Source organism: Salvelinus sp. IW2-2015, unplaced genomic scaffold (assembly GCF_002910315.2).
Source record: "Salvelinus sp. IW2-2015 unplaced genomic scaffold, ASM291031v2 Un_scaffold1926, whole genome shotgun sequence".
Classification (NCBI taxonomy): domain Eukaryota; kingdom Metazoa; phylum Chordata; class Actinopteri; order Salmoniformes; family Salmonidae; genus Salvelinus; species Salvelinus sp. IW2-2015.
In genome coordinates, this window is record NW_019943284.1 from 91,757 (window position 1) to 105,016 (window position 13,260).

A 13,260-nucleotide genomic window follows, 5' to 3' on the forward strand; every position below is an offset into this window, starting at 1 on the left:
AAATATTMGGGAAGATGCCAGAGCTAAGGATGATGTTAAAGAGTTTAAGTATAGCCAATTGGAATTTGTGGTCTGTATATTTTATCATTTCATTTAGGATACCATAAACACCACAGGCCTTTTTGGGTTGGAGGGTTTTTATTTTGTCCTGTAGTTCATTCAAGGTAATTGGAGAATCCAGTGTGTTCTGTTAGTCTTTACTAGTTGATTCTAAGATTTGTATTTGATCATGTATATGTTTTTGCTGTTTGTCTTTGGTATAGAGACAAAAAGATTGGAGAAGTGGCTTACCCATACATRTCCATTTTGAATAGATAACTCTACGTGTTGTTGTTTGTTTAGTGTTTTCCAATTTTCCCCAGAAGTGGTTAGAGTCTATGGATTCTTCAATTACATTGAGCTGATTTCTGATGTGCTGTTCCTTCTTTTTCCCGTATTGTACTTCTGTATTGTTTTAGTGATTCACCATATTCAAGGCATAGACTCAGGTTTTCTGGGTCTCTATGTTTTTGGTTGGACAGGTTTCTCAATTTCCTTCTCAGGTTTTTGCATTCTTCATCAAACCATTTGTCATTGTTGTTAATTTTCTTCGGTTTTCTGTTTGACATTTTTTAATTGATAGGGAAGCTGAGAGGTCAGATATATACTGTTCAGATTTTCTACTTCCAAGTTTACACCTTCACTATTACAGTGGTATGTTTTGTCCAGGAAGTTGTCTAAAAGTGATTGAATTTGTTGTTGCCTAATTGTTTTTTGGTAGGTTTCCACACTGCATTCTTTCCATCTATAGCATTTGTTTATATTACTCAGTTCCTTTGGCTTTGATGCCTCATGAGTGACTYTTGCTCTGTTCAAGTAGACTGGGATTTTGCTGTGATCTGATAGGGGTGTCAATGGGCTGACTATGAATGTTCTGAGAGACTCTGGGTTGAGGTCAGTGATAAAGTAGTCTACAGTACTACTGCCAAGAGATGAGCTGTAGGTGTACCTACCATAGGAGTCCCCTTTAAGCCGAACTTTGACTATGTACATACCCAGTGTGCGACAGAGCTGCAGGAGTTGTGACCCGTTTTTGTTGTCATAGTTGTGCCTAGGGGGGCATGGGGGAGAGGGAATGCGGTCACCTCCAGGCAGGTGTTTGTCCTCCTGTGTGCTGAGGATGTCAGGTTCTTGTCCGGTTCTGGCATTAGGTCGCTCTCTATCTAGTGCTGGCGGTTTATTCCACTACGGGGCACTGTTTAGTCTGTGATATGAAATGATATAATGGAACACACACACACAACACCTAAATATACAGACATCTGACGCATGGACATATCTCCCTCCCCCTCTCCCTAAACTCTTCCAACTATCCCTTTCTTCAAACTTCTCCCTTTCTTCAAACTTCTCCCTCTCTTCAAACTTCTCCCTCTCTTCAAACTTCTCCCTCTCTTCAAACTTCTCCCTCTCTTCAAACTTCTCCCTCTCTCCGAACCCCAATCGCACTGCTCGTCTCCTATTCCTACTTCTCTCAGCCTCTTAAAGCCCTCCTCACAACATTTCCCCTCTGTAAACCTTCCTCCAATGACAACCCCCACTATCTCTCCCTCCCACTGTCTCCAACTCTTCTCCCTCTCTTCCTCTCTCCCTCCCTCCCCCTCCCCCCACTCTCTCTCCCTCCCCATCCCTCCCCTTCTCTGTCCCTCCCCCCACTTTCCTCCTACCACTCTCCCCCCACATATTTTCTCCTCTCTCTCAATCTCTCTCTCTCTTCCCCCTCTCTCTCTTCCCCCACTCTCTCCTCCCTTCCCATTTGTCTCCCTCCCTCTCCCTCTTCCCCCACTCTCTCCCTCCCACAGTCTCCCACCCCTCTCTCATCCCCTCTCTCTCTCTAACCTCTCCCACCATCTCTCCCTCCCACTCTCTCCCCTCCTCCTCTCTCCCCACTCTCCCGCTCACCTCCCACTCTCCCTCCCTTTCCATTTGTCTCCCCCCCTCACTCTCTCTTCCCCACTCCCTCCCTTCAGTTTAGTTGTATGGTCAGGTGCCACAAAAAAGGACTTAGGAAATATGCAATGGCTCAAAACAGGGCAGCACGGCTGGCCCTTGGATGTACACAGAGAGCTAATATGAATTATATGCATGTCAATCTCTCCTGGCTGAAGGTGGGAGGAGAGATTAACTTCATCACTACTAATATTTATGAGAGGCATTGACATGTTGAATGCACCGAGCTGTCTGTCTAAACTACTGGCACACAGCTCAGACACCCATGCATACCCCACAAGACATGCTATAAATGTGTTGTAGTTCTGTCCTTGAGCTGTTCTTGTCTAATGATGTTCTATCTTATGTCATTCTGTATTTATGTTTCATGTTTTGTGTGGACACCAGGAAGAGTAGCTGCTGCTTTTGCAACAGCTAATGGGGATTCTAATAAAATTCCAAAATACCAAATGCCACAAGAGGTCTCTTCACAGTCCCCAAGTCCAGAACAGACTATGGGAGGCGCACAGTACTACATAGAGCCATGACTAACATGGAAACACATCAAGTAACTGATGTAAGCAGTGAAATTATATTTATTTTTTTACAGATAAAAAAAAACTTATGGAACAGTGGGGTGAAGCAACACAAACATACGCACAGACACATACACACACACACAATAACATACACACTATACAGTGGGCAAAAAAGTATTTAGTCAGCCACCAATTGTGCAAGTTCTCCCACTTAAAAAGATGAGAGAGGCCTGTAATTATCATAGGTACACTTCAACTATGACAGACAAAATGAGAAAAAAAATCCAGAAAATCACATTGTAGGATTTTAATGAATTTATTTGCAAATTATGGTGGAAAATAAGTATTTGGTCACCTACAAACAAGCAAGATTTCTGGCTCTCACAGACCTGTAACTTCTTCTTTAAGAGGCTCCTCTGTCCTCCACTCGTTACCTGTATTAATGGCACCTGTTTGAACTTGTTATCAGTAATAAAGACACCTGTCCACAACCTCAAACAGTCACACTCCAAACTCCACTATGGCCAAGACCAAAGAGCTGTCAAAGGACACCAGAAACAAAATTGTAGACCTGCACCAGGCTGGGAAGACTGAATATGCAATAGGTAAGCAGCTTGGTTTGAAGAAATCAACTGTGGGAGCAATTATTAGGAAGTGGAAGACATACAAGACCACTGATAATCTCCCTCGATCTGGGGCTCCACGCAAGATCTCACCCCGTGGGGTCAAAATGATCACAAGAACGGTGAGCAAAAATCCCAGAACCACACGGGGAACCTACTGAATGACCTGCAGAGAGCTGGGACCAAAGTAACAAAGCCTACCATCAGCAAGGGCATTGAAGATGAAACGTGGCTGGGTCTTTCAGCATGACAATGATCCCAAACACACCGCCCGGGCAACGAAAGGAGTGGCTTCGTAAGAAGCGTTTCAAGGTCCTGGAGTGGCCTAGCCAGTCTCCAGATCTCAACACCCATAGAAAATCTTTGGAGGGAGTTGAAAGCGTGTTGCCCAGCAACAGCCCCAAAACATCACTGCTCTAGATGAGATCTGCATGGAGGAATTGGCAAAATACCAGCAACAGTGTGTGAAAACCTTGTGAAGACTTACAGAAAATGTTTGACCTCTGTCATTGCCAACAAAGGGTATATAACAAAGTATTGAGATAAACTTTTGTTATTGACCAAATACTTATTTTCCACCATAATTTGCAAATAAATTTTTAAAAATCCTACAATGTGATTTTCTGGATTTTTTTTCTCATTTTGTCTGTCATAGTTGAAGTGTACCTATGATGAAAATTACAGGCCTCTCTCATCTTTTTAAGTGGAGAACTTGCACAATTGGTGGCTGACTAAATACTTTTTTGCCCCACTGTACATACACATGGAGTTAGTACTACAGATATGTGGTAGTGGTGGAGTAGGGGCCTAAGGGCACAAAGTGTGTTGTGAAATCTGTGAATGTATTGTAATGTTTTTAAAATTTGATAAAATACTTCCCTCCCCCTCTCTCTCCCTTCCCCCGCTCTCTACTCTCCCTCTCTCTCCCTCGCTCTCCCCCACCTTGCTCTCCCCCACCCTCTATCCCCCCCTCTCCCTCCCACACTCTCGCTCTCCCCTCTCTCCTCCAACTCTCTCCCCCACTCTCTCCCTCCCCCTTTCCCTCCCCCACTATCTTTAATTTTTTGATTTCACCTTTATTTAACCAGGTAGGCTAGTTGAGAACAAGTTCTCATTTACAACTGCGACCTGGCCAAGATAAAGAATAGCAGTGTGAAGAGACAACAACACAGAGTTACACATGGAGTAAACAATAAACAAGTCAATAACACAGCAGGGGGAAAAATGAGTCTATATACATTGTGTGCAAAAGGCATGAGGAGGTAGGCAATAAATAGGCCATATCTCCCTCCTCCCCCAACTCTCTCCCTTAATCTCTCCCTCCACTTCTCTCTCCCCAACTCTCTCCCCCCACTCTCTCCCTCCTCCACCCTCTCCCTCCCCCTCTCTCACCCAGATCTTTCCACTCATTCTCTATTCTTCTCCATAATTGATGATCTTGCCACACTCATGTCAAACACGAACAGAATCTGTCACCCTCTTCCTCCTCCTCCTTTCTCTCCTCCCTCTTCTCTATTCTCTCTTCATCAGTGTTTTATTTTTCACACCTCTACATTTTGTGTCCTGTCTAAATAGTGCCCCCCTTCCCTCTTTTTCCCATACTTGACTTCTAGCTGCCCCCTATATGCTTCTTATGTGAACTCTTTCTTCTTCCTGTCGCTCTCTGTCTACCCCCCTCCTCCCTTGGTCTCTGTTGGAAACAGGCTAAGTAGAGGTTTCCAGAAGAGTCTTATTATAGACTAAAGCCAACGAGCCAGCAGGGTCATGCATTCAGCTTCTCTCCTGAGACACACACACACACACACACACACAACACACACCACACACACCACACACCACACACACCACACACACACACACCACACACACACACACACACACACACACACACACACACACACACACACACACACACACCACACACACACACACCACACACACACCACACACAACACACACTGGGGCCTCTTGTTAGGTTGTGAGTGTATACAGTGAGCCCTGCTCTCTGTCCTGTGTCTGTTTTTTTTATTTAACCTTTATTTAACCAGGTAGGCTAGTTGYGAACAAGTTCTCATTTACAACTGCGACCTGGCCAAGATATAGTTAAAGAGTTACACATGGAAGAAGCGTACAGTCAATAACACAATAGAAAAAAAGAAAGTCTATATACAGTGTGTGCAAATGGCGTGAGGAGGTAAGGCAATAAATAGGCCATAGTAGTGGAGTGATAGATGAGCAGATGATGATGTGCAAGTAGTGAAACTGGTGTGCAAAAGAGCATAAAAGTAAATAAAATCCAATATGGGGATGAGGTAGGTAGATTGGGTGGGCTATTTACAGATGGACTATGTACAGCTGCAGCGATCGGTTAGCTGCTCAGATATCTGATGTTTAAAGTTAGTGAGGGAAATGTAAGTCTCCAGCTTCAGCGATTTTTGCAATTCGTTCCGGTCACTGGCAACAGAGAACTGGAAGGAAAGACGGCCAAAGCAGGTGTTGGCTTTGGGGATGACCAGTGAGATATACCTGCTGGAGCGCGTGCTACGGGCAGGTGTTGTTCTCGTGACCAGTGAGCTGAGATATAGCGGAGCTTTACCTAGCATAGACTTATAGATGACCTGGATCCAGTGGGTTTGGCGACGAATATGTAGCGAGGGCCAGCCGACTAGAGCATACAGGTTGCAGTGGTGGGTGGTATAAGGGGCTTTGGTAACAAAACAGATGGCACTGTGATAGACTGCATCCAGTTTGCTGAGTAGAGTATTGGAAGCTATTTTGTAGATGACATCGCCGAAGTCGAAGGATCGGTAGGATAGTCAGTTTTACTATGGTAAGTTTGGCGGCGTGAGTGAAGGAGGCTTTGTTGTGAAGTAGAAGGCCAATTCTAGATTTGATTTTGGATTGGAGATGTTTGATATCTTTTTAGTGACAGGGGGCAGCATTCGGAAATTCGGATGAATGACGTGCCCAAAGTAAACTGCCTGTTACTCAGGCCCAGAAGCTAGGATATGCATATACTTGGTAGCATTGGATCTAAAGCACTCTGAAGCTTCTAAAATTGTTAACTTGTTTGGGATAGGGGGCAGCATTTTCACGTTTGGATGAAAAGCGTGCCCAGAGTAAACTGCCTGCTACTCAGGCCCAGATGCTAGGATATGCATATTATTAGTATATGTGGATAGAAAACACTCTGAAGTTTCTAAAACTGTTTGAATGATGTCTGTGAGTATAACAGAACTCATATGGCAGGCGAAAACCTGAGAAAAAATCCAACCAGGAAGTGGGAAATCTGAGGTTTGTAGTTTTTCAACTATTTGCCTATCGAATATACAGTGTCAATGGGGTCATATTGCACTTCCTATGGCTTCCACTAGATGTCCACAGTCTTTAGAACCTTGTTTGATGCTTCTACTGTGAGGTGGGGGCGAATGAGAGGGGATTGAGTAAGGTCTCTCCCAGAGTGCCATGAGCTGACCATGCGCGTTCACGTGAGAGTTAGCTTGAGTTCCATTGCATTTCTGAAGATAAAGGAATTCTCCGGTTGGAACATTATTGAAGATTTATGATAAAAAACATCCTAAAGATTGATTCTATACTTCGTTTGACATGTTTCTACGAACTGTAATATTACTTTTTTGACTTTGTCTGAACTAAGCGATCGCGCATTGAGCATTTGGATTACTGGGCTAAACGCGCGAACAAAAAGGAGGTATTTGGACATAAATTATGGACGTTATCGAACAAATCAAACATTTATTGTGGAYCTGGGAATCTTGGGAGTGCATTCTGATGAAGATCATCAAAGGTAAGTGAATATTTATAATGCTATTTCTGACTTCTGTTGACTCCGCAACATGGCGGGTATATGTTTGGCTTGTTTCTGTCTCAGAGCGCCGTACTCAGATTATTGCATGGTTTGCTTTTTCCGTAAAGCTTTTTTGAAATCTGACAAAGTGGTTGCATTAAGGAGAAGTATATCTATAATTCTGTGCATAATACTTGTATCTTTTATCAAAGTTTATTTTGAGTATTTCTGTAAATTGATGTGGCTCTGTGCAAATTCACGGGATGTTTTGAAGGCAAAGCCAAATGTAAACTGATGTTTTGGATATAAATATGAACTTGATCGAACTTTTGAAATCGGACACTATGGTTGGATTAACGAGAAGTTTCTTTAAAATGGTGTCTAATACTTGTATGTTTGAGAAATTTGAATTATGAGATTTCTGTTGATTGAATTTGGCSCCCTGCAATTTCATTGGCTGTTGGCGAGAACTAGCGGAACCCCGTTCCCAGACCATTAAAATTATGTCTGTGAGAATAACAGAACTGATATGGCAGGCAAAACCCGAGGAAAATCCATCCAGGAAGTGGGATTTTTTTGATGTGAGTGGTTTTCTATTGAATGCCTATTGACTATGTAATTGGTTAGGGACCAGATTGTAGTTCCTATGGCTTCCACTAGATGTCAACATTCTTTAGACATGGTTTTAGGCTTGTTTTCTGAAAAAACGACGAAGAAAAATACATTTTGGTTAGGGGACTGGGGAAGCATGCAGTACTGGTTTGCGCGCCTGACTGTGTGCGCATCCTTCGTTCTTTTTCCTTTCTATTGTATACGCTATTGTCCGGTTGAAATATTATAGATTTTTTAGATAATTGACACCTGAGGATTAGTGATAAACATTGTTTGACATGTTTCAACGAACTTTACCTGTCCTATTAGGATGTATTCGTCTGCATGTTTTGACCGCCTTTGAGCCAGTGGATTACTGAACAAAAGGCGCCAACAAAACAAAGTTTTGGGGATATAAAGAAGGACTTTATCGAACAAAACAACCATTTATTGTTTTCCTGGGACCCTTGTGATTGCAACCAGATGAAGATCTTCAAAGGTAAGTGATTTATTTTATTGCTATTTCTGACTTTAGTGACTCCTCTGCTTGGTTGGAAAATGTTTGTATGCTTTTGAGTGCGGGGCGCTGTCCTCAGATAATCGCATGTTATGCTTTCACCGTAAAGCCTTTTTGAAATCTGACAAAGCGGCTGGATTAACAAGAAGTTCATCTTTTAACCGATGTATAAGACTTGTATTTTCATTAATGTTTATTATTACTATTTCTGTAATTTGAATTTGGAGCTCTGCAATTTCACAGGATGTTGTCGAGGTGGGTCGCTAGCGGCACGCCTGCGCCAAACAGGATATGAGTCTGGAAGGAGAGTTTACAGTCTAGCCAGACACATAGGTATTTGTAGTTGTCCACATATTATAGGTCAGAACTGTCCAGAGTAGTGATGCTAGTCAGGCGGGCGGGTGCGGGCAGCGAACGGTTGAAAAGCATGCATTTGGTTTTATTAGCATTTAAGAGCAGTTGGAGGCCACGGAAGGAGTGTTATATGACATTGACGCTCGTTTGGAGGTTGTTAACCTCTCTAGGGTATGTGGGACGGTAGCGTCCCACCTCCTCAACAGCCAGTGAAACTGCAGGGCGCCAAATTCAAAACAACAGAAATCCCGTCATTTAAATTCCTCAAACATACAAGTATTTTACACCATTTTAAAGCTACACAATCCAGCCAAAGTGTCCGATTTCAAAAAGGTTTTACGACGAAAGCACACCAAACGATTATGTTAGGTATGAGCCAAGTCACAGAAAAAGACAGCCATTTTTCCAGCTAAAGAGAGCAGTAACAAAAAGCAGAAATAGTGATAAAATGAATCACTAACCTTTGATAATCATCATCAGATGACACTCATAGGACTTCATGTTACAAAATACATGTATTTTTTGTTCGGTAAAGTTCATATTTATATCCGAAAATCTGAGTTTAGGCAAGACGCACCTGTATCACTTGGCAAAAAGCCTGAGAAAATGCAGAGCACCAAATTAAAATTAATTACTATGAAAATTACTATAAAATCAAACTTTCATTAAACCACACATGAAAGATACCAAATTAAAACTACACTGGTTGTGAATCCAGCCAACATGTCAGAATTCAAATAGGCTTTTCAGCGAAAGCATGCGATGCTATTATCTGAGCATAGCACCATAGTAAACAAAAGAGAGAAAACATTTCAACGCAGAAATAAAAATATAATTCATGCCTTACCTTTGACGAGCTTCTGTTTTTGGCACTCCAATATGTCCCATAAACATCACAAATGTTCCTTTTGTTCCATTAATTCCGTCGATATTTATCCAAAATTTCCATTTATTTGGCGCGTTTGATCCTGAAAAACACCGGTTCCAACTTGCTCAAACGTGACGACAAAATATCTCAAAGGTTACCTGTAAACTTTGCCAAAAAATGTCAAACTACTTTTGTAATACAACTTTAGGTATTTTTTAACGTTAATAATCAATAAAATTGAAGACGGGATGATATGTGTTCAATACAGGATTAAAACGAAATGTTGCATGCCTTCTGTTTGATTGAAGCGCATGTCCAGGACACCTGGAGTGCCTCGACTTCAAGATGGCTGTATTTCTTCATTACGCAAAGGAATAACCTCAACCTATTTCTCAGGACTGTTGACATCTAGTGGAAGCCGTAGGAACTGCAAGCAATTCGCTTAGAAATCTGGTTTCCCAATGAAATCCCATTGAAAAGAGAGTGACCTAAAAAAAGGTTTGTCCTCGGGGTTTCGCCTGCTAAATAAGTTCTGTTATACTCACAGACATGATTCAAACAGTTTTAGAAACTTCAGAGTGTTTTCTATCCAAATCTACTAATAATATGCATATCTTATATCCTGGGGATGAGTAACTGGCAGTTGAATTTGGGTATGCTTTTCATCCAAACATGAAAATGCTGCCCCCTACCCTAGAGAAGTTTACACAGTGTCCAAAGAAGGGTCAGATGTATACAGAATGGTGTCGTGTGCGTAGAGGTGGATCAGGGAATCACCAACAGCAAGAGCGACATCGTTGATATATACAGAGAAAAGAGTCGGCCCGAGAATTGAACCCTGTGGTACCCCCATAGAGACTGCCAGAGGTCCGGACAACAGGCCCTACGATTTGACACACTGAACTCTGTCTGCGAAGTATTTGGTGAACCAGGCGAGGCAGTCATTTGAGAAACCAAGGCTATTGAGTCTGCCGATAAGAATACGGTGATTGACAGAGTCGAAAGTCTTGACCTGGTCGATGAAGARGGCTGCACAGTACTGTCTTTTATCGATGGCGGTTATGATATCGTTTAGAACCTTGAGCGTGGCTGAGGTGCACTCACGACCAGCTAGGAAACCGGATTGCACAGCCGAGAAGGTACGGTGGGATTCGAAATGGTCAATGATCTGTTTATTAACTTGGCTTTCGAAGACTTTAGAAAGGCAGGGCAGGATGGATATAGGTCTATAACAGTTTGGGTCTAGAGTGTCACCCCCTTTGAAGAGGGGGATGACCGCGGCAGCTTTCCAATCTTTAGGGATCTCAGACGATACAAAAGAGGTTGAACATACTGGTAATAGGGGGTTGCAACAATGGCGGCGGATAATTTTAGAAAGAGAGGGTCCAGATTGTCTAGCCCAGCTGATTTGTACGGGTCCAGGTTTTGCAGCTCTTTCAGAACATCTGCCATCTGGATTTGGGTGAAGGAGAAGCTGGGGAGGCTCTGGCAAGTAGTAGAGTTTAAACAATCCATACTGTGCTTACTGTACCACCTGTATTACACACACACATGCACGCACACTGCGTACCTCCACTGGTCCTTGTTGTGTAGGAATGAGTTACACTGGTCTGGTAGTCTGCTGTCATTAGACATGGTCTCCAGAGTCCCTAACACCTGCTTAAACACCGGACGCTCCTAGAAAAAACCCACACACACACAATATCAAGTCAACACTGCAACTGCAGCTTTTTAGATTTTTCAGCTAAGCCTAAAAAAATCTAGTGTGCACATTAAGAAAATACTATAGTGTACTGTGGTAGGAATACTATAGTATTTATTCACTGTCGTGTTTTTGCAGACTTTACTGTAATATTTACTGTAGTGTTTTTGCAGACTTTGCTGTAGTATTTAATGTAGTGTTTACTATAATATTTACTGCAGTGTTTACTGTAATATATACTGTAGTGTTTACTGTAATATATACTGTAGTGTTTACTGTAAAATATACTGTAGCGTTTACTGTAATATTTACTGTAGTGTTTTTGCAGACTTTACTGTAGTATTTACTGTAGTGTTTACTGTAGTGTTTTGGGGGACAGTACTGTAGTATTTACGCGCATTAGGACTGTATCAATAGTTCACGCTTCTGTAACAGTTCATAGTATGCCAGACTTCAGAGCCCAGGTTATTAAGTTCAGTACCAGCTGCTGCGTTGTCCAACTCTGGCCCTGGAGAATTATAAGGGTGCGCAGGATTTTGAGTATCCAGGGCCAGATATGGCAATCAGAGTGGTAGCCCTGACCTTTGCCCTCTCACCTTTGGTTCAGCCTGCCAGCATCTCTTCATCAGGTCAGCGAAGCTAGGCGGACAACTGGTGGGGATGGTCAGCCTCTGTAACAGACACACAGGAACCATATACAGTGGCTTGCGAAAGTATTCACCCCCTTGTCATTTTTCCTATTTGTTTGCCTTACAACCTGGAATTAAAATAGACTTTTTGGGGGTTTGTATCATTTGATTTACACAACATGCCTACCACTTTCAAGATGCAAAATATTTTTTCTTGTGAAACAAACCAGAAATAAGACAAAAGAACAGAAAACTTGAACGTGCATAACTATTCACCATCCAAAGTCAATACTTTGTAGAGCCACCTTTTGCAGCAAATACAACTAACTGCAAGTCCCTTGGGGTATGTCTCTATAAGCTTGGCACATCTAGCCACTGGGATTTTTGCCCATTCTTCAAGGCAAAACTGCTCCAGCTCCTTCAAGTTGGATGGGTTCCGCTGATTTTAAATCATACCACAGATTCTCAATTGGATTGAGGTCTGGGCTTTGACAAGGCCATTCCAAGACATTTAAATGTTTCCCCTTAAACCACTCAAGTGTTGCTATAGCAGTATGCTTAGGGCCATTGTCCTGCTGGAAGGTGAACCTCCGTCCCAGTCTCAAAACTCTGGAAGACTGAAACAGGTTTCCCTCAAAAATGGCCCTGTATTCAGCGCCATCCATCCTTGCATCTATTCTGACCAGTTTTCCAGTACCAGTGCCGATAAAAAACATCCCCACAGCATGATGCTGCCACCACCATGCTTCACTGGTAGCATGTTGTTCTTGGGGTGATGAGAGGTGTTGGGTTTGCACCAGACATAGCATTTTCCTTGATGGCCAAAAAGCTACATTTTGTCTCATCTGACCAGAGTACCTTCTTCCATATGTTTGGGGAGTCTCCCATATGCCATCTGGCAAACACCAAACGTGTTTGCTTATTTTTTTCTTTAACTTCTTGACGCTAGGGGCCAGAATGTTAAWTTTTTTTTAAATAACGTTCCCAAGGTAAACGGACTATTTCTCAGGCCCAGATCGTAGAATAAATTTATAATTTACAGATTAGGATAGAAAACACTCCAACGTTTCCAAAACTGTCAAAATATTGTCTGTGAGTATAACAAAACTGATTCTGCAGGCGAAAACCTGAGGAAATCCACCCGGAAGTGCTTTTTTTTTGGTTTTTATCCCTGTTCTGTTGCCTTCCCCTCTTCCATTTAAAGGCGTATCAACCAGATTCCTTCTCCAATGGCTTCCTCAGGCTGTGACCAGGCTTTAGACATAGTTTCAGGCTTTTATTTTGAAAAATGAGCGAGATTTTACAAAACGAGTCAGGTGTCCTTTGATTAGTTCCTGCGCGCGAGAGGGGTAGCTCGACATTTACTTTCTCTCTTTTATTGAATAGGTTACCGTCCGGTATGTTAAAAACAACCTGAGGATTGATAATAAAAAACGTTTGACATGTTTCTACGAACATTACGGACACTTTTTGGAATTTTCTTCTGCCTTTCAGGACCGGAACGAGCATGTCGTTTTCTGACCATAACGTGCAACCCAAATGGCGTTTTTTTGTTATAAAACTAATATTTATCGAACAAAAATAACATTTATTGTGTAACTGGGAGTCTCGTGAGTGCAAACATCCGAAGATTATCAAAGGTAAGCGATTCATTTTATTGCTTTTCT

General features: G+C 42.3%; 1 protein-coding gene across 1 annotated transcript in view; it reads right to left on the reverse strand.

Annotated features, from left to right (window-relative positions):
* The window catches only part of LOC112072431 (mitogen-activated protein kinase kinase kinase 20-like), a 33,320-nt gene that overhangs the window by 7,049 nt on the left and 13,011 nt on the right, over positions 1-13,260 (reverse strand). The window contains exons 8-9 of the mRNA XM_070439797.1: positions 11,561-11,635; positions 10,833-10,939 (exon numbers count right to left, since the gene is read on the reverse strand). Coding sequence (XP_070295898.1) covers positions 10,833-10,939; positions 11,561-11,635 — 182 coding nt within the window. The remainder of the gene's footprint in view (positions 1-10,832; positions 10,940-11,560; positions 11,636-13,260) is intronic.